The 21,404-nt window shown below is 38.7% G+C and overlaps 1 protein-coding gene across 3 annotated transcripts in view; it reads right to left on the minus strand.

The window, feature by feature from the left end:
* The window catches only part of ANKRD17 (ankyrin repeat domain 17), a 56,647-nt gene that overhangs the window by 14,549 nt on the left and 20,694 nt on the right, over window positions 1–21,404 (minus strand). Inside the window, exons 12-23 of one of the 3 annotated variants that reach the window (XM_026847709.1) lie at window positions 20,344–20,471; window positions 19,547–19,690; window positions 18,862–18,964; window positions 16,542–17,297; window positions 9,114–9,259; window positions 7,320–7,431; window positions 7,005–7,150; window positions 4,842–4,984; window positions 3,903–4,116; window positions 2,703–2,878; window positions 1,087–1,249; window positions 243–338 (exon numbers count right to left, since the gene is read on the minus strand). In XM_026847709.1, the coding sequence (XP_026703510.1) occupies window positions 243–338; window positions 1,087–1,249; window positions 2,703–2,878; window positions 3,903–4,116; window positions 4,842–4,984; window positions 7,005–7,150; window positions 7,320–7,431; window positions 9,114–9,259; window positions 16,542–17,297; window positions 18,862–18,964; window positions 19,547–19,690; window positions 20,344–20,471 (2,327 nt within the window). Of the gene's footprint in view, window positions 1–242; window positions 339–1,086; window positions 1,250–2,702; window positions 2,879–3,902; window positions 4,117–4,841; window positions 4,985–7,004; window positions 7,151–7,319; window positions 7,432–9,113; window positions 9,263–16,541; window positions 17,298–18,861; window positions 18,965–19,546; window positions 19,691–20,343; window positions 20,472–21,404 lie in introns of all 3 variants that reach the window. The other 2 variants (XM_026847708.1, XM_026847710.1) reach the window with 2 other exon arrangements.

Genomic DNA, 21,404 nt, shown 5'->3' on the forward strand with positions numbered 1-21,404 from the left:
TAAGCATGGATAATAAATAACAACACCTTTACTACTGTTCTCACAGCACTAAGGCACACAAACTTACTGTTGCCACATCTTCCTATTTTTTACACTGTTCTTTCTGAAGAATTCCAAAGGGACTCAACATTTGGCTGAAATACAGTGTGACAGGAAGCTCAAGACCATTCATAACATCAACTCTAAAGCTGAGACACAGCAGCACAATTCCTGCTCGAATATTTTCTTCCTTACAATCTTACCTTATCAGTAATTGTTGCTATGTATCTCATGCATTCTGAGTCTGATGGAAACTGGTTTACTTCTTTCACTAGATAGCGCACCACTTTTACATGACCCTGTAAAAGAAATTTCAAGGACGAGAGTTTATATCAGGCCAGCTGTTTCTGGTTTCCTAAGGTACACTTTGGAGTCCAAGCACTCATTGCAAAATATTTATTTTCAACTCCTTCAAAGGATGCTCTTAATGCTTGCTCTTTTTTTATTTTATTTTTTTAATTTTATTTTTATCACCACCTAAACTAGTGAGGCATGTTTCTTCATATTTGTGACAGAAGAGAAAGGAAACAATTAAGAGTACCTGTTTGTCAGGCTGCACTTACTCCAGCCATGCTTTCACAACCTTCTGCCTTTTACTTTGGTAGTTTAAAAATGCTAGGCTCCAGCAACTTAGCAGTTGCAGGCTCCTACTGTCACGATTTTTCAAGTATTGCAGCACTTGAACTACACTCCCTTGCTTACAACAGAGTCAAACTGAGGTAAACTGCACCTTTTTGGCAAAAGTGATTGTCCTCTCAAGAAACCAATCAAATTTCCACACAGTTCTACCACATATTCCCCCTCTCTGCTCAAATACACTGCAATTTCCACCTCCCAAAGTGCTATAAAGCGAATTTCTACAAGAATTTTAACACAGGTATTACACAGGTGACATAAATACTTATTTTGGAAGATTCAATAACAAGTTTTAAAATTAGTTGTCATATTTTTAAGTATGTAGCTTTATCAGCTATGTTCTATTTATAACAATTGTGTAGGGATGATCGAGACAGTATTAGCTAAGACCAAAGCTGAACTTCATTCTACCTTTCGAAAGGCTGCCATAAGAGGAGTTATTTTCCTGTTATCAGCAGCATCCACATCAGCTCCAGCTTGAACTAGGAGTTGGACAACATCTAGATGCCCTCCATTTGCTGCCAGCCACAGCGGAGTATTCCCCTTCTTGTTACGCACATCAATGTGAGCTCCTCTACAAAAACAAACACATTAAATCAAAACTCTGGACCAGGTTTTTCATTTCATGTATTAATTTGGACTGGCAAACTGGACATGCTACACCAGAATAATAGGCTAAAATTCAATACCCTTTTTTACATCAAACATATGTATTCAGAGTACGTCAGTTTCCACAATTATGATTTCTTTTCTTTTGATGCTGTCAAGAGCTTGAACTCAGCCTATAAACAGTTTTGATACTCTAAATCATGATGTTTGTCAGCTGTCTCTGAAGCTTCTCTAATTCCTTCATTAACTCCCATCCATCAGTACACTGTATTCTTTACTAGCTTACTCGAAACAACCTGTAACATTGCAAGTGCAAGCCAAGCCAACCACCAGTGCTACTACTTGGAAAAGTACATATCCAAAAGCTACTCAGGAAACATAATTACACTGAATGTGCATCATGTTAAATCTAAAAAAAAAAAAAAAAATCATTAAGACCTGTTTTGTGTGCATCTTCTGTTGTTTAAAGACTTAACACTACCATCTGAAATGGCTGTGTGTCATGGTTATGAGTACCACATGTAAACTTTACAAGAAATTGTATCTTTCCAACTATCATGGTTTAAACCTGGCCAGCAGTTAAACACCACACAGACACTCACTCACCTTCCCCTGCCCTGGGGGATGAGAGACATAACTGGAGAAGTAAAGATAGGGAGACTTGTAGGTTGAGATAAAAACAATTTAATAATTGAAATGAAGTAAAATTTGAAATAATAATGATAATAAGAATAATAATCGTATCTACAAACAGTGATGCACAATGCAATTGTTCACCACTTGCTGACCAACACCCAGCCTGTTCCTGGCTAGCAATCCCAAAGAAGAGGAAAAAATCCCCAAACCATCATCCTGGGAGAGATGGCCAGCTTTCCACCCAGCCCTCATCTACACACTGGGCATAACATTACATGATATGAGATATTCCATTGGCCAGTCTAAGTCCAGTGCTTTGGTTATGCTCCCTCCCAGCTTCTTGTGTACCTGCACACTACCAGGACATGGGAAGTTGAAGAGTCCTTGATTTCTTAGCAACAAGTAAAAACATCAGTGCATTATCAACATTCTTCTCATACCAAATCCCACACCGAACCCAAACCACAGCACTATTCTAGCTACTATGAAGGTTAATTAGCTCCATCCCAGCTGAAACTAGGACACTAACATCCATGATTCAGTTAGGAAAAACCACATTAGTCCCTTTGGGCAAAAGCAAGCACTCTTAACACCACAGAGAACTTGTTTTATGGCTTTTGAGAAATAAAAATACATAGTAATGGTCTACAGACACAGAACCTTTCCCATTTCCTACCCTGTAGTGTACATTGGGAAATACCATTGTACATTGCGAAAGATCAGTCTAAGTAACATCGTATTCAAGGTGTTTTTCTTTAAGCAGCACACTTCCAATACAGTACCTGCTAATGAGAAGCTCACAGAATTTATAGTGCCCTTTGTCTGCTGCAATGGTTAAAGCTGTATCTCTTGAGGAAGGTACTGGAGGAGCATTTACATCTGCACCTTTGTCCAGCAGAACTCTGCCCACTTCTGCATACCCACCAGAAGCTGCTTCCATTAACGGTGTCAGACCAGTCTAAGACAAACAGGCAGGAAAAATAAGCAATTAGTTGGGGGTGGGGGAGTGTTTTACTTCAGAGTCAGGACTTACTTCAACTTCCAGCAACATATTTCTAGTTCTGCTGTACAGATTCCCATTGCTACCTGGACAATTTTCTAACAGTTTAGCCATATTCGGAAGGTGAACTCCTCTTCAACTGACCTGAGAAGAGCTTTCACCAAGCAGCACAGTGCAGGGTGGCCCTCTGCTACTACACACTGATTAGAGAGATTCAAAGCCCACTGCTATCAGTTTCTCAAAACTAACCCTGCCAACCATAAAGGGACAAGAATCATAAGCGTTAAGTCCCATAAAGTACCTGTGTTATCACACAGATGTTGCAAATCATTATTTCCTACCTTCATTACGGGATCCTACATAGCAACATCCAGAAAGCACATGGCTAGGTCAAGGGGACATGTAACTTTAGCAAGAATAGCAATCAGTACTCTACAGGTCCTTTTGAGCTCCTCTGTGCAAACCATTACGTACAGAAGAAAAGGAGAACAGAATGACACATTTGTAGGAGATCTCTTTTTTCCTCCCCTCAATATTCTATATATTTTGTTTTGTGAACAGCCTTTCTTCCCATTTAAAGGGTTGGGCTCAACTAACAACACATCCCCTTTCAATTCTGCATCACCACTGTGGATATAAGCAGCTGGTCAGACAGAAGAGGTTAGACCATAAGCATACCTAGGCCAAAAGTCTAGGGTTTTTTTAATACATTAAAGTCTCCTATTTTTATTAAGTTGAAGGATTACTATTATTATGCTTGAAAGCACCTGAAGATGAATTAAGGCTTCAGAAGAAACACCTATTTTTTGATTAACTGCCCTTAAGTGTAGCTATTATTTTTCATTACGATGTATGGCTCAGTTCAGTTAACTGAACTAGAGAAATTAACTTGCACAAAAGGCAAGAAAATCAGATAACCACAGAAAAGTAATGACTTAAAAGCATCTCTTTTTGTAGACTTACTCAGCTATTTACTCCTTACCTTAGCTCTATGTTCCACGTTAGCTTTTCTATCAAGCAGCAGGCTAACCACTTCAGTTCTCCCTTGGAAACAAGCCAGAGTCAGTGCTGTATTCCTGTTGGTCTCTATCTGGGCATTTATATCAGAGCCCATGTCCAGTAATAGCTTGACAGCAGCAGTGTGCCCATTCATGGCTGCCAACATTAAAGGAGAAATGCCCAATTTGCTACCAGTTCTGAAAAAGAAAAACCAAACCAAAACACTCTTTGAATCACACTCGCATTTCCAAAATTACTAAGAAAACTAGGAAAGGCAGAGTACTTAAAGACAAAAAAAATCAGTTACACAGCAACTATCATCGAAACCACAAGAGGTTCTCCATAGTAGCATTGCTTAGAACAAATATTTCTAAATAGAAATACTAAGCATGTTGCCTTTTAATTGCTGTAAATTTAAAAGGCATCTCTTATGAGGAGTCTAACTTTTGCTTGGGCTTTTCATTTTGCTTGTGCAGTGCACGGCTGAGCTATTTTCTACCTCCCAATGGATGCAAAAGCATTACATACATGCATGCGCACATAGAAAAAGCTTTCCTTAAACTACACAGGGAAAACAAAGGGATAAAGAAACCACACATACTTTCTTCACATATCCCAGAACTATTTTCAATTCAGCAGGCCAACCAGAGGAAAAAGAAAGATTTCTATCTTTGACAAAGACGACTGATTGTATGATATAGAAGTTAACTAAATACATAGAGGGAGATAGAAGTTTAAAAAGCACAATCAAAACCTTTCTTTTTTGACTTAAAGGCTTACTACAAATCAGACAATACATTGGTTGTGATCATGTAAGAACAGTAAGATTTTGCTCCACATAGTTGTCAAGAAATCCTTCTGGAAAGGGTAAAAACTCAGGAAACTAAAAAGCCGTGAGAGAATAGGTGAAAAGGGAACTTGCCTGGAATTTATTTCTGCCCCAGCATTTAGCAGAATCTTGATAATGTTCACGTAGCCACCAGAAGCAGCAAGGCTTAAAGGTGTGTAATCAGAAACATTCCTGTGCTCTTTGTTTGCCCCTCGAGCTAGCAGCAACTCCACCACCTGCAGTGTTTTAAGAAATAACATCTGGTTTTCTCCCAAACTTGCAAGTCTATCCAGGGCAAATGTTTCTGAAGCCTAAATATACCGTTGACATCTTCCAACAGTAAAAAAAGTGATTTTACTCAGTTGCTTCTCTATACTCATGGCATCTATGAACAGATGAGGCTACAACTGTGTTCCCAAAGCCACTGTAAAACTCTCTCTAAAAATCAATCATGATTACTTATTAGCATTCCTAAACCATTTGTACTAAATTGTATAACATAAGAAAAAATTGGGATATTTTATTATTTCAGCCATCTTTGAAGACTGTCAAAACCAGAGTTTCAGTCTGAATACAGTATACCAAGTACTCTTGCTTTTTGTCCTCTCGCATTTTCATGCTCAGTTCACTATCAGGTTAAAAACTCATCCTCAAACTGAAGCTGCAGAAGCAAACAAGAAAGCAGGTGCATGCTTGTATCTTATGTTCTCTATTTACACCACTACTTTGAACTGTGTCTACACCGTACGCAGAAATCTCATGCAAGATCCATTAGAAAAAAAATTAACATTTGCATTCCTTGCTCATTTTCTCTGCACATTAATAAAAACAAACACAAGTACTTCTTACATTATTCCTTCCTTACAGATTCATTTACAACCCAAACAATTCACAGCTTCCCATATTCTACAGGAAGCTTACATTCTTTAATGAAGTTTCTGCAGAAGACTTGACAAGAAACTAAACTGTCTAGCAACGTAAAATCAAAATGAATACTGAGGTGAAAACCCACTGTGTCCTCTCCAATGCAATGTTTAATTTGCTCCACTGTCAGTGTTTAAACATAAAACGTGTTTAGATTAGACCCACACAAGTGAAGCCAAGAGCTTTCAATCAGGACATTTTCCTGTGAAATCCCAGGACAAACATACTGCCAAATACAGAAACTGGGGTTGGAAGGCATTCCGACATTGTCTCTACTGCCCAAAGCCCTGTATTTTCCCATCAAGTTTCCCCCAAAACAAGGAAGAAAACAAGATGCATCCCTCCAAGAAACACTGTTTGAGAAACATAGATGAATCAAATCTCTAAAAAGGTAAGCAGAAATTCATTTTTACTGTATGAGGTTGCTGGCCACAAAGGCTGCTACAACACTTAAAAAGTAGGCCCTTCCCTTCACCAGAGAACGTGACTGTCATAGCAGCTAGTACCCCCAATGTCAGAAATCTTCCAGATGGCATTAAAACAGGCCAGAACAACTCAAAGTTTTCAGTAAGATTTTGCCTAGGGAAGTAATCACCTTTTAAATGCCACATGAATGTTAAGACAACCTACAGAAGTGGGAGACATGTCTCCAACCTCATTAATTTCCAGATAGTCACAAAGGAAGGTGATTCTGCACCAGATTATACAGCTTCCACTGTGGCTTTTGCAATCCAAATAGTAGAAGCATTAACAAAATTATACACTTAAGATTTGTAATAACGATTGGAAAAAAAAAATCAAAACAGATTTCATAATTAAGATACAGAACACAGTATTTCACATAACATTCAAAACAACTTCCCCTACATTTACTTTTGAACAATCATTTGAAAAATGGTTTTGAAGTTTTTAGCCAAAGACACTAGTCATCTGCAGTACTCCAATATCCTATGGCCTATACAGAATCCGTTAGAAAACCCTCTTGGCTCACACAGAACTGCTACTCGTCTAACTCCAGCTTCTCACAGCATTCACTCCCACATGTACATCTATTTACACTGGTAGAAGTCCCATTATGAGCCACTAATGATTACAAGTCATGAGGTCATCTGCATAGCACTAGTCCAGCTTATAGGAAGACAAAAAGCAATCTATGAGCAACACACAGCAATATAGAACTTAAAAACGTGAAACTCTTTGTACCCTTTTTCAAATACACCATCGTGACACAGAATGGTGAATTAAGCTACTGTAACTTTTCTGGAAGATTGCTTTAGTATACTGACACGATAATCTACACACTGCTTTTGAAGTTTTGAAGTTTAACTTCACCTCTTGTCTCCCTCCTGAACAAGCCAAAGACAAGGGAGTGTCCTTGGTTCTTTCAGACTGGGCTTCAATATCAGCTCCATTATCCAGTAATATTTCAACAACACCCACGTGGCCAGCTGTAGCAGCCAAAATAAGTGGAGTAAAACCTGAAATGAAAAAGAAAGTTTGAAGAGTCCATGCTCATAGCTTATGTGACAGAAGTTCAAAAAAATAAGCCTAATAGCTTCACATAAAGATTACACTTATTGTGTATTTCTTTAGTGTGATACACTGGAAAACCAGGGAGGGTCTATACTGCCATAGTGAGACACCTACCTTTCTTATCCCTGTGTTCAATATTAGCTCCCCTCTCCAGTAGTGTTTGTACTAGTTCTTCGTGGCCACCAGCACAAGCAAGTGTCAATGCTGTGTCATGATTACTCTCAGTCTAAAAGAAACAAACATCATATACACAACAACATAAATATTTATTTTTCAAGTATAACCCCTGTTATATTAGCTCAAGTACAACTGTACCTGTGAGAAAATAAAAAGCTTCTATAAGCTGAAGACATGTCTACTGTTTACCTCACAGTTATCTTTTGTGTTCAAGTTTATAACAGGATTCTACTTCTCAAGACAGCTCTGCTGGTAGATTCAAGAACAATTCCTGACAAGAACCAAGACTTCATTTGTGCTTTGCCAACTAGATCAACTTCTTTACCGCTGCCTGACTGTGAGCTTTGGACAATATAATGAAAGTAAGAATTCTATCTTTATTTCTTAACCCTCTAGTTAAACCGAAGGGGGATCAATTATCAATCTTGCCACTACTGTTGCTGAAGCCTCTGAACAGTAAAAATCAGCTACAGTGAGTCCACAAATCACAGTAATCAAAAAAAAACCCCTGAACAACTGAATATACACAGGGGTCTGAGCTTAAACTTTTCTTTCAAGTTTTTTTTCCCCTTTCGAGTGTTCGCACACTGTCTTGAAGTGGGCATTTCTAGTGGTTGGTAGTTAACGGTAACAGCCATTATCAACCTTGGTTCTGCCTATGAATCAACTACAATGAAACAAGGCACATTTAATTTCTCAGTGTTGCCCATGTTAATGACCACCACACCATACTATCTGAAATAGCAACTAAGAAACTCAGAGGACTACTGGCACTGTTAGTTACAGCATAGGGACTGACTAAAATGACATTTCTCTTTCCATAAAAAAACAACAAAACAAAACCCACCAACACACACACATTTCTTAGCTAATGTGAGAACTTCAGTTTTTTTATTATGAGCCGCAGTAGTTGACAACTTATCATAGCCTTCGTCTGCACTGGTGTCTACCAGATAACTATGAGGCTGGCCAGGTTATGGCAAGAGCTCCTGGACATGGTCACAGCAGAAACCGAGCCAGGTGCCACAAGCAGCTGAAGTAGCCAAGACTTTTTTCCAGAGGTTTTTCTCCACAACAATCTCACACCCTTCATCTTCTCCATATGTCCAACATCTTAGCTATGTCATGTATAGTCTAGAGCTATGCATATATGTATGCTAGTTAGTACATGCATGCTTCTTTTTTTGATGGCCAGCTAGCTGCAAGTCAATAAAGCAGACCCTTTTAAAATTACATGCAATACAGAAATGCCTTTTCTTCAGTGGAAATGAGAACCTCTATTATTTCCTTGTTAAAGAAGTTACAGAAATTATTAGTTACACCACTTTCATACTCCTTTCAAGCTGGGTATAATCACTGGCCAACAACTCCAAGCACACCAGAAAAAAAAAAACTGTGCATGATTTTAAGGCTTATTTTTGTCTTAGGATATCAGGACACGAAAATATTTAAATTCTGTCAGAAGACAATTTTGCTGTTTTCATAATCGCTCCCACAACAAAGAAATAAGTGATACAAGTGTTTAGTCATTCAAAGGACTTCCATTCAGCAAGAGCAAGAGGAAAGTGGGTTGCAACTCTCCAGGGAGTTGTACAGGCTTTCTAAAAGCAGCAGTTCAATTCTCTAGAAACCAATTCATTATACAGAGCTGTTAACTATCGTTGAATTATTCAGGATGCAGAAGCAAAATAGCTTCACACATCTGTGCTGCAGTGACAACTGCAGGCTTACCTGTGCATCAATATCTATAGCAGGGTAGATTGGCAGCATGGCTGAAGGAGAAATGATAGGACTCGGAGTTGGCGTCTGAGGTTGGGAGACAGAAGTTGCAATGCTGTGGGTAGGAGTGTTTGACATTGCAGATGCTCTTCCGCTCACTGCTGTTGAACAGAATAATTACACTTAGTAAAAGCAAAACACTTTACTTCAAAAGTTTAATGTGACAATAAATGGACAGTGGGACAGAACTCCCACTGACAGACAAAACTTCCTAAAAACTTTATTTTCCAGATACATATTTTCCATATATTTAACCCAATCTTTGAATGTTTAAATCTTTGAATTTTACAACTATGAAAAAGGTTAACTGTATTCAACCAAAGAAATAGGTAAGTATCAGACTGGCACATATTCTAGAAGCCCCCACAAGAAAAAACCATTTTTTTTTTTTAAACCAAAGAGCTTTCCTACAAGTCAGTCATTATTTGGACCAGGAGTTCCATACCTTTATAAGCAGGACTGCAGAACAAGTCCAATCAATGGGATATCTATGTGATCTTTCTTAAAACAGTTTAAAGATTCCCATACAACAGTCTGTCCAACATTCACCTCCCATGCCCATCTCCCCCATAAACATAACAAAAAAGCAACACTGCTAGTGTCAGGATGCTCACATGGCAGAATTTGTTGAAACCAGAGAAGTAGAAGCTTCTTAACAGCCATTTTGCAGAAACTTTGGTCAAGGTTGTTAGGATAAGCAAAACATAGTACCATTTTACAGCTCATGACAGTGTATCGACATGACACAAAATAGCACTGACTGCCACACTTCCCTGAAACTCGTTTCATACAGGTTTAAAAGTACCAAGCAAATGTGAATCTAAACCAGCATTTGGGGAAAAGCTCCCGTTTTCCTGCCTTTTTTTTTTTTTAAAAAAAAACCCAACTACTCAATGTTTTTCTCCCTGCCTTTTCTCCAGTATTTCTACAGGTCTTTATCAGGTGTGATCAGCAAAGGAGAAAGTAAAGTACTGTACATTTCCTCCTGTCAAGTTGACAAAATCACTCTTAACTGCAAAACGAAAGAAATGGAGTTCCCACATAATTGTTAAGTGTTCAGCTAGTACACACCACCAAGTCACCTTATGGAACATCAAAATAATGCGCCTTTATCCCCAACTTTTCAAATCCAGTTCATTTTTCAAACAGCTTTAATAATCAGCCATGTCCCTAACTTCCAGCCCCTGATGATTAGCTCCTATTTATTTTCAAGTGGTAAGTTTTTCAACAGATGCCACAAAAATAATGTATCCTAACATGCCAATTGCTGTACTCCCTCCTCTGCAAGGCAGCTATGTTTTTCATCCATTAATAATTTAATTTTTGGACTTCCTATAGCAAATCTCAGCAAAGAAACTAATAAATGTCACTGAGAAACAAAGTACCCCCAACTTTATAGAAGTATAGCAGTACTTCATAGAAAGTATGATTAACATTTTATTTAAGAGTAAATCAAGAGTCAAACTCTCTTGACCTTTATATATGAGTGCCTTTTGAAAACTTTTATCATTTTAAGAGACAAATCACACTAGGTATGGATTAAAAGAAACATACAGAAGCTAAGCCAAAATATTCTGACATAAGGTTATAACCTATGGCCTAAGCAAGTTCTGTACAGAGGAGAACTAACCAAAGACCATAATGCAGTATCCCTCAGTGTAGCATTTAATTTAAGCTCATCTCGTCCCTTATTCTGACCGTAAATTAGATATATAACCTAAAAACACAACTTTAAATTGGTTTCATAAAGGGTAAGAAGTTGTGAGTTTCAACTCTTGCTTCCCTCTCACATGTACGGTCATAACAAGTAATTTTTAAAAACCAGCATGTTTACCTCCTTTCTATGGGTTCAAAAAGGAAGTTAAAGCAGCATAAAACAGTAATGGAACTATAATGAATCATGACTCTTGACTCTCACATCTAGTCCAAAAGAACCCGATAAAGATGGTAAAATGGACTGGAAACTAACGAAATACATTTAACTCAGATGACATAAAAGCACTATCATCAAATAATCCATATGTGAAAAAAGTTAACAGTGCTACAGTAGCACATGTATTTTCAACAGTTGCTATGAAGTACTGCTGTAGTCCCAGTATGGGGGTGGGGAAGGATCTACTACATTACAGGAAGCACTATTAAAGTTCTTAGAATTAAAAAAAACCCAACCCAAACGTCAAAGTAGTTAGGAAGGTCTCAATTCAGGTAAAGTCTATTTTTTATACCAACGGTGTTACAGTGAGGGGTAGGAAAAAAAAACCAACAAAAAACAAACCCAGAAGACACATGTTTAAAAAGCCAACACCCCTCTTCACACAAGAAAGAAAACCTTTAATGTACAATCCATATGTAAGTGTTTTTGTGCATGGTAGTAGAGGAGAATATCCATGTTGACTTAGTTATATTAGATGTATTTCAAGTGTGTTTCAGCAATAACTCATGGTCAAATATAGTTCATATCCCTACAGCACATTTCACTAAGACAAGGTATTAATTTTTATGGGTAATGACTCTGATTGTATTTATTTCAACACCACCTGTGCAGAGTTCAAATTTGACCAGCTACAAGTCTTAATCACATTACAAAACAAGGTTGAGCTTCTTTGTCAGAATACATCACTCCAAGCACCATTTGACTATTCTAGTCAAAGTCTTTCACATTTGTTTGGATATTAAACAACCAGTTTTGTGCTTATTGATAATTAGGACCATAGCTGCTCTTCATGTTGATTTCTTTCTGGACATCTCAACTTTCTCTTATCTAAAATTAAAAAAATTACATCCTCACAGCTGCTACCTTCTCTCCCATGCTCAACAGCCTCACCATCCAGAGAAGCAGCTGGCTTACAAATGCAGCCCCAGTAACAGGGGAGGAAAGAGAACAGTCAAGCTGACAAACTAAAAAAAATCTGAAAACTTAACAAAAGATACTTAACATTTGAGCAAACGGGATTTTTGCCTCACTGATTTACACGCCCTAAATCAAAATGTATGTCTGAAAAAAAGCCTGACATTTTAAAAGGAACATGGGGTTGTTCATGGTATTTAAGTTTGCTGCTTCCTTGAATATTTTGTATTTTCACTAAGTGCAAGATGTTACAGAAGCCACCTTTATAATCCTATTTCATCTTTATGTCAACCATTAAGTTTCTTGCTAGTGTTGTCTGACTGCTGGCACAGTGTTGTTCTTATGCATTTATTATCTCCTGTAATGTCAACAGTAGATGTATGAAAGAATTGCAATAAGCAAAGATGAGGGACTGGAAAAAAGTCGCAAGAAATATATTAAGATACCTCAGCTTTTTCCAACTTGTTTCAAACCAACTCAACAGGCTTGTTCTGCATCAGCTTCTTCTCTCCCTCAAGTTCTCTTTAGTATCTTAAGTTACTAAAAGTTATGTTCCTGCCACATAAGCTCAAAATCAATACAGAACACCTCAAATGCTTAACAAGCCTTGAATTACAAGAGTCAAAGTTGTGTTCTGAATTCGAATACAAACACATAGCATTGTTTCTATGTACTAACAGCTCCACAGATGAAGCCTGAAAACCACACACCTGTAGTCTTGATTATTAGTTATAGTCTGAAAGGTGGACCAAGCCAGGCTCAGTACCACACAAAACCAGCTGTCTAGCAATAGATGGAAGTCTCTTAAATATTCCAAGAATAAAGGTCTAAATGCATTTACCATCCATTTGCAAGAACAGTATAACCATTGCCAGCAACCAACTGTAGTTACACCAGTGTATAAACACTTGCATCCTCAGTTTTCTGTAGCTCCTGCACAGGTGGCAAGTGGGACAGAACCTCCTGATTTTTCTGACATGGGTGCTCTATGGTTATTTTTTCAGTACTGATTTTCTGTGAAGAACTTACAGTCAATACATATTCTTTCTTACATATTAGTTTAGAGAGTTACAATTAAAACTCGCTCATCCCACAAGGTAGTTCCCAGGAATTAATCTTATCAAGTGCTTCAAGATTCCTGAAGTTCTTTGTAAGGCTGTGTTACTGGAGATAATCCTTTGAGTGGCTAATACTTTAAAAAAGTCTGCTCTTAAAAAAAGTATATAGTTTTTCTTTATACTCTTAACACATCATTTAATATATGCAATGTTTTCATTAAAGAGTTACATAACTAACCCTAAAAAATACTTTTATTCACTAGCCTCACAGCAAGCAACGAACTTACTCAACGTCTGAAGCTGAAGATCAAACCTTTTGCTTGCCATCAATCCCAGCAGGATCAGTAAAGATGCTGAATTAAAACTGAAAGATTGTTTACTACTCTTTCAACTTATCCTATTTCTTTCTTTAAAAAACCTCAAGCAAATCCCTTAACTCGGGCAATTTAAGTAGAGCTCTGGAAACAGCAATCAGCTTCTATAATAGCAAGGAATTCTACTCTACAGTGCCAGAGTTAATAGCAAGAACACCTGACCTCTACAGCAATACCCCTGTCTTACACTTGCCTTGGACAAATACCAGCATTTGCACACCTGGCCATGTTTTAAAGAAGTACTTAAAATTGATGGAAAAGTTAAACTCATTCTTTGCAACTAGTTAGGCACAGACATAAACATTAGATAAAGTTTTCACAGTCAAGGTCAAACTTTGCTTTTCTCATCAGTGTTGCAAGACACAACTCTAATGGAACTAAACTGAAGTAATCTCAGGAACAGAGACTTAAATCTATGGGAATACTCTAGAAGGATCCTACTCAAGCAACACACAAAGCTGCTGATAAAATACTTGGCTGCTGCTTTTTGTGTTACATTAAGCCCATTCCACCTCCACACTAACTTCTGATGCATGGATTCAAGATGATACTTAAGTTGCCTACTCAGGTCTGAGTCTGCTCTCAACCTCTAAAATCAGCTGCTTCACAGAAAAGCAAAGTTGGAATTGCACCTGTACAGCTTTTAACAGACAACACAAATGCCTTCCGGAGTACAATTTGCTGGGGCCTGAAGGTATTGAGAACAGCCCTGCAGAGGACTTGGGAGTACTGGTGGATGAAAAGCAGGGACATGAGTTGGCAATGCATGCTCACAGTCCAGAAATCCAACCATATCCTGGGCTGCATCAGGAGAAGTGTGGCCAGCAGGTCAAGGGAGGCAATTCTACCCCTCTGCTCCACTCTCATGAGACCCCACCTGCAGTGCTGTGTCCAGCTCTGGAGCTCCCAGCATAAGAAGGACAAATATCTGCGCAAGTAGGTCCAGAGGAGGCCACAAAGATGATCAGGGGACTGGAGCACCTCCCTTATGAGGACAGGCTGAGAGAGTTGGGGTTGTCCACATGGAGAAAAGAGAAGGCTCTGGGGAGACCTTATAGATGCCTCCCAGTACTTAAAGGGGGCTACAGGAAAGATGGGGAGAGACTCCTTATCAGGGGGTATAAGGATAGGATGAGGGGTAACGGTTTTAAGCTGAAAGAGGGTAGATTTAGATTAGATGTAAGGAATAATCTTTACTGTGAGGGTGGTGAGACACTGGCACAGGTTTCCCAGAGAGCTTGTAGCTGCTCCCTCCCTGGCAGTATTCAAGGCCAGGTTGGACGGGGCTTCGAGCAACCTGGTCTAGTGGAAGGTGTCCCTGCCCATGGCAGGGGGGTTGGAACTAGATGATCTTTAAGGTCCCTTCCAACCCAAAGCATTCTGTGATTCTATGAACTTAGACCTCATTCCCAACTGCATGTGTGCATGCACATTATTAAAAACTGTGACGAAGTAGTACAAAAACATTCACTCAAATGCACATTGGAAACACCCAACCTTTCCAAAAAGGCATGCATGACCATGTGTGTATGTGGCAGATGACCTAAATCTGTAGGTTCTCAAGATGTTATATGCAGTTAAAAACTTAACAAATGTCGTAACTCAAAATTTGCTGTATTTTAACACAACTGAAGTGCATTGCACGGAATCTTTGTAAGTAATCAAGAGCTGTAATTATCTCATCTCTTGAACTGAGTAGCTGGTATTGTTATGTATCCCAGCAGCTCCATGGGAGAAATCTTCACTATCACTGTATGATGCACATAGTTTCATCTACTGTTTCATGCATCGAGTTTGTTTTTTTTTTATCCACTGACAGGTTCCAATCTGTATGTTTTGGCTTAAACTCTAATACCAGATTTTCAGAAAAGAATCACTGTAGGTCCCGTAAATTTCAGTAATCTTTAATGAGGCTTTGCCTGAACATCAGATTACTCATTAGGTGCCTAATTTGAAAAGTGATGTTCGAAGTACTTTAAATCACCACCTGGTATTTTTAATCATTACTTTATCTTCTATTCACTTCGCACCATTACTGTAGTCCAGTAACTCTTGCAGTACATGCAGGACCAGCTCCACAGCTCTGCAACTCTGGGTTATGTAACATTCCCGTAGACCTGCCTTTCCTCTGGCAAACACCCCTCATCCTAACATGCTTGACAAAGCAAATTTGTCAAAACAGATATCACTTTTAAAAATAAAACTTCATCAGCTTAATCAAAAGCACCAAATTTTCATGAGTAACATTTTTTTTTTTAACACTGTGTCCTAACAGTTAATCTATAATCAGCTGAGTCAAAATGAGTATTTTATTTTTTACACTAACACTGAAAGGGGATTAAGTGCAACTCAAACGGGTGTAAAGGAAAGCAACACTAACAACTTCCATTTCCTATGGTATTTAAAACCTGTTTTATTCTTTTATTTTAATACTTAGGCCTTAAAGGACTGATGTCACTGGGTAAAGAATTCTCCAAAGTGATTAAGGAGAATCTGGGAAGGCCAAATTTGTTTTTCTTCTGGCTAAGCAGCCATTTTTATGAGTAGACATTTTTAGAAGTCATAGAATTACAACCTTTTTCTCCCAAACGGAAGTAACAACTTCTGATGGGTAGACTACTGAAGGCCAACTAGAGCAGCTTGCAGAAGACAAGCCTACAGGTTCCTTTCACATTATAGGCTTGATGTGGTGCTATAGTTGCTCAAAGCCTGAGTGCTCCAAGTCACTTTGCAGGCAGCTAGTCCAAAGTACTAACCAGTATCATCAAAATGTTGTTCTTGAGCTACAAACAGGCTGAAACAGAACTGCGCTAGACCCTAGCACATCCCCCCACCAACTATGAAGAGCTAAAAGTGCCACTTCTGACATACCAACCTGACAAATAGGCACCAGTTAGCCCAACAAAAGGAAAGGCAACCCTGCAAATTGAAAAATTAAAACTAGTTCTCTGAACTCCTCAAGACAAGGATCAGTAGGCTAGTGGTACCTGCTGTAGAGCTAGCAGGAATACACAAACACACACACACACATATAAAGAAGTGGACATACCCTCAACTGGTCAAGCAAATATTATACCTGCTCATAACAATATAAACCCACCTGCCATGATGTCATCCAGCGTGTCATTGAGCGTCTGAGCAGGGCTGGCTACCATTAACCCTTGCTGTGTTTCTGTCAGTATTCCTTGCCCCAGCCCTGCTAGTTGTGCTTGGCCCAATACTGGCTGTCCAACTATAACACCTTGCAGTTCTGTAAGATTTGCGATGGACCCTGGAGGTAAGGAACCTGCTGCCAGAGGCAAAGCTTGTGGCATCGCCAGAGGCTGAATTGGTGCAAAACCCGTCTGCGCAGCAGCTTGCTGAGGATCATCTTTAAGCAAGATGGGGTCCACTTGCTGTAATCTTGCATAGTCTCCCTCTGAGAGTTGTTCTCCTACCCCAACAGGAGTCAGTAGTCCCAGATGCTGGCAAGATTGTTGCTGCTGCTGCTGCTGGAGCTGAATTCTTTGCGCTTTTACCTCTAGATATTGCTTTTTTAGCTGCTGCTGAGTTTTCAGCTGTAACTCTCGCTCCACTTTCTGCAGTTCCTCCAAAATCTTTTGCTTCTTCTGAATTTGTTCCTCTCTCGTTTTGTTCAGCTCCTCAATCTTCTCTTTGGTGAGCTGGTCAGCGTGTGCCAATTCCAGGGACTGCAGCTGAGCATTCTTCTCTATGGCTTCTTTTATCCTCTGCTCCAGCTCTGTCAACTTGCCCTGAGCCTCTTCTACAATGCTCTCTGGAGACTGATTGGTGATGTAACCCTGTACATCCTGGTTGTTTGCTGGCAAATGACTGCTGGACTTTTGTTTAGAAGCAGCTGTGTGAAAAAGAAACCCCCTCAGAACCAATGGAAGTGCATATGAATGGCATCCTCATTATAGAGCTACTGCTGGGATGCTAAATGGCCGGTTATGTACCTAGACACAGCACCCACAGAAGGTCAGTGTGTACTGTAAGGCCCTCAAAGAAAACCCTATCTTTTGCTATCAATTTTAGAGCAGTCAGACTGCAATTTAACAGTACTGATTACTGCGCATACATTCCAAATAACCCTGTGCTATGTTGACATATTTATTCCAAAAATTGTTATACTTTTGCCAAATGAACTGATTGTCTCAAGAGCCGCTGTTATCAAGTGGTGCTACAAGATAAATGGAAACAAAAAGAAAGGATACGCTGACAAAAAGAAAGGATATGCTGTCTCTTTACTTGATGTTTTGCGTCTGGTATCATGTTAAGACATAAACATATGGTTACAGCCCTGAAAGCACAGCAAAAGTGATGCAAAAACATCTCGAGGGACAGGTGACTTGTTCTAGGCCACGAGCTTTGTGAATAACTCGGTACTTTTTAGGAAGCACTACACTTTCTAGGACTACTGAATCCTTTCGCTACAGGTATCCAGCTTTGCTCAGTTGACAAACAGCGCTAGAACCCAGGATAGTCATTTATATTTAACAGAATCTAACAGGGTATGTTTAGCCACTACGTTTTATCCATAGCAGACATGATTTTGCCTGTGTCAAAACTCAGCTCTCTGCCCAGGCAAGGCAAATATTTCAGCCTTCCTGTAAGAATGAGTGATGGACTCATCCAATTCATCTTTTATGAAGAAGTCCACAGTAACACAGCTGACATGGTCTGCCATACCGGTTGGAGAAGGAACAATCGGTTAATTTTGAAGGGCGAAAGATAAATCAAAACTCAGGATTTGAGTCAGTGGAGGTGCCCAGTTTCTTCCAGTCATTCTCGCTGTATTTCCAGAACAATACAAGTGTACACACAGTATTAATTTTATGACATGCACGCCTGTATTTGCACTACTGCTGATCCTTGATAAAAATTGTTTTGTAAGAGAATTCTTAAGTACAGAAAGAGTTAAATGTCAAAATGTCGATATCAAAATAGATGCAAATTTAGTCCTAGGAGGACCTGAGCCATATCAGACTAAATATTTTATAGCACAAGAAATTCCGCCTTCTGTCAAGTTACTCAAACCCACTCCAAGACTACTATCCTAAGTAAACACAAGTTATCAATTCAACTATGATATGGAGATTAACATTGTTTTTACAACTTGCATTATCAAATTTATATAGACTTCTGGGTGAAATTTTGCATTAGTCCAGTATGTCAGACTAATATATTTTAATGTATTTACTTAGGCAGATTTCTTGACGCTTTATGATTACAGGGTTAGATGACTGACACTTCATATTTGGCGGATAAGCAAATCCTTAAAAAAAAAATATTTAAAATTGCAGTTTCCTTTACTGAATCCATAAACACTCTTCATAAGGAACTACTCTGCTAGAAGTGCAACCCTCTATCTTCTACCTAGGAAGGATATTTAGAAAAAAAGCTCCAGAACTAAGACTGACCTTTATTTCTGATGGGAAGGGTTGTGGCGACATTAGCAGGGGGTTTGTCAGGCTCCTGGGGTGGGACGACCATGGGCAGCGCCTGCACTGGTACACGAGGAGCCTAAAATGTTGGATACTAACAGATTACTTTTCTCATACTCTAATCTAGTTATAATTCAATAGAAGGTAAACAAAACCTGTTAGAAAAGCAGACTTTAATGGTGACTAATAACATTTAATATGGTTTTTAATATGCTGAGTTCATTAGTTAACAATTTGAGATCATCTGACTTTTATATACTTTGCATTTTTAAACTATGAAGTTACTTGCCAAACAACACTTATTTCAGCATGGTACAGTGCTATACTATGGCAAAGCAAATACAAGCCACAATGGGCTACAAATGTAATTGTGAAGAGCCTCATTAGAGCAGACCTTTTACCTTGCTGGGTTTTTTTCTCCCCTCATTTTTTCCAATAATATTTATAGAGCAATAAGAAGAATAATGAAAGCACTACACAGTGATGCTCAAAGCATTTTCACCATTTTCATAACAGCTCAAAGTAATTTTCAGTGTGTTCACCTACAGTTCAGTAGTTCATGAAATGATGCGACACTTCTCATCTTTAAACTCGAGCAAGCTGCAAGAAGACATGCAAACAAGCCCCACAAACCCACAGATAACCACACCTTAAATCTTACCCTATTTAAATCATGGGATGGTGGGGTCAGCTGAGTAGCATCAGGTGGAGGAGCAGAAAGCAAGTTGTTTGGGTAATCTAGAAGGTAACAAACCACGCTGGTGTGACCACCTTTTGCTGCCTCTATTAACATAGTTGATCCATCCTGAAGAGGTATAAGATCACAATATTAGAAAAGAGTACCATCAAAACATGACAACACTTATGCATTTTGGGAGATACAACAGTAGATATTAAGACTGCTTTAATAGATATTCATTCAATCTGCAGTGTCTACATCTAAACTTTAAGGATTCTAAGTATTTCCAAAAAAAATACCTAGTACTTTAAAATTTTACTTCCTTTTGCACTGTTATAACTTAAAACTTGCGTGCAACCTTTACATGCATAGTAAATCAGTAGACTGCACTCACAGAATCACAGAATCATTCAGGTTGGAAAAGACCCTTGGGATCATCGAGTCCAACCATCAGCCCTACTTTACAAAGTTCTCCCCTATACCATATCCCCCAACATCTCACCTAAACAACCCTTAAACACATCCAGGGATGGTGACTCCACCACCTCCCTGGGCAGCCTACTCCACTGTCTGACTCCTAACTCCAACTTCTATAAATATGTTCATGAGCATAATGCCTTCTGTGAAAATACCAGATCATTCATCTTACTTCCATTTAAATCATGACATGTTGGGTCAGTTGCAGAGAATACAAAAGGAGTAGATCTTCTTGGGTATCATTAGTTTAAAGATTAATGAAAGACTACCTCAGAGGAAAATAACGTAGCTGAGTAACAAACCTTTAATCTGTGTGTAGGATCAGCACCATGAGCTAGCAGTAACTCCACAACTGCCAAATGACCTCCAGCACAGGCCAGTGACAACACTGTATGATCGTTGTTAGCTGTGGTCCTATTCACATTTGCTCCTTCAAAAAGAGAGGGGGAAATATTTAAGTAGTCTTCAACCCAGTTTTCCTCTACCTGAAGTGACAGGAAGCTAACAGGAAGCTTTTTTTTTTGTCTTAAAAATTAAAGCATAGCTCTCCATGGCTGCAGTCTTAAAATTGATAAATAAAATTGAAGAGTCAATTATTTTACTATCATCAGATGATCATTTACCATGTCACAAAGAAAGAAAACCCTCTCTGGACTAGTACTCCAAATTGACTGTTCAAATGGCTACATTTTAAGTATGGTATGTCACATACCAGGTGAACCTAATGCTTTTAAATTTGCCAGCAACTGTGCCAGGGCTATGCCTTTTTTTTTTTTTTTTTTTTTTTTTTAAAAAAAAATAAATCAAACCACAAAACAAAATACTACACACAAAAAGAAACAAAAAACACCCAACAAAACCCAACCCCAACAAAACCAAATGCTAAGATTCAGTACATGGATCCATGCATCTTAGCACCAGCAAGCAGCTGATTAATTGCAGCTCTGCTTCTTTACAGTATACACAGGGAAAATGACATCACACTGGACACTCTAGGCCAGTCATGCTCCATACAACGAGGGTACAAGAAACATAAATCAGTTTCAACTCAAGAGAGAAAATAGAAATTCTGAGCTCTGTATCAGCTCTATGCATTCAACAGTGATGTAAGGTTGAAGCAAACAGTTCTGACAGTATCAAGCAAGTTACAGTCAAAACTTTGATTCAAACAGGCACTTGAAATTAAACTTCTGAAAAGACATGCTCAAAAGCTGCACCGGGAGCATGGAAACACCCTGTAACTACTACTATTGTTGCTACTTTTACTAGGAATTAGAGACTGGGATATAATTACTTTTAGAAGTAGTTGCAGTTTCTACTAATCTCACCTGAAACCAGAGGTGATCATTACATGCCTAGTTTG

The sequence above is a fragment of the Athene cunicularia genome (assembly GCF_003259725.1).
Source record: "Athene cunicularia isolate RWA chromosome 4 unlocalized genomic scaffold, athCun1 chr4_part2, whole genome shotgun sequence".
NCBI lineage: Eukaryota > Metazoa > Chordata > Aves > Strigiformes > Strigidae > Athene > Athene cunicularia.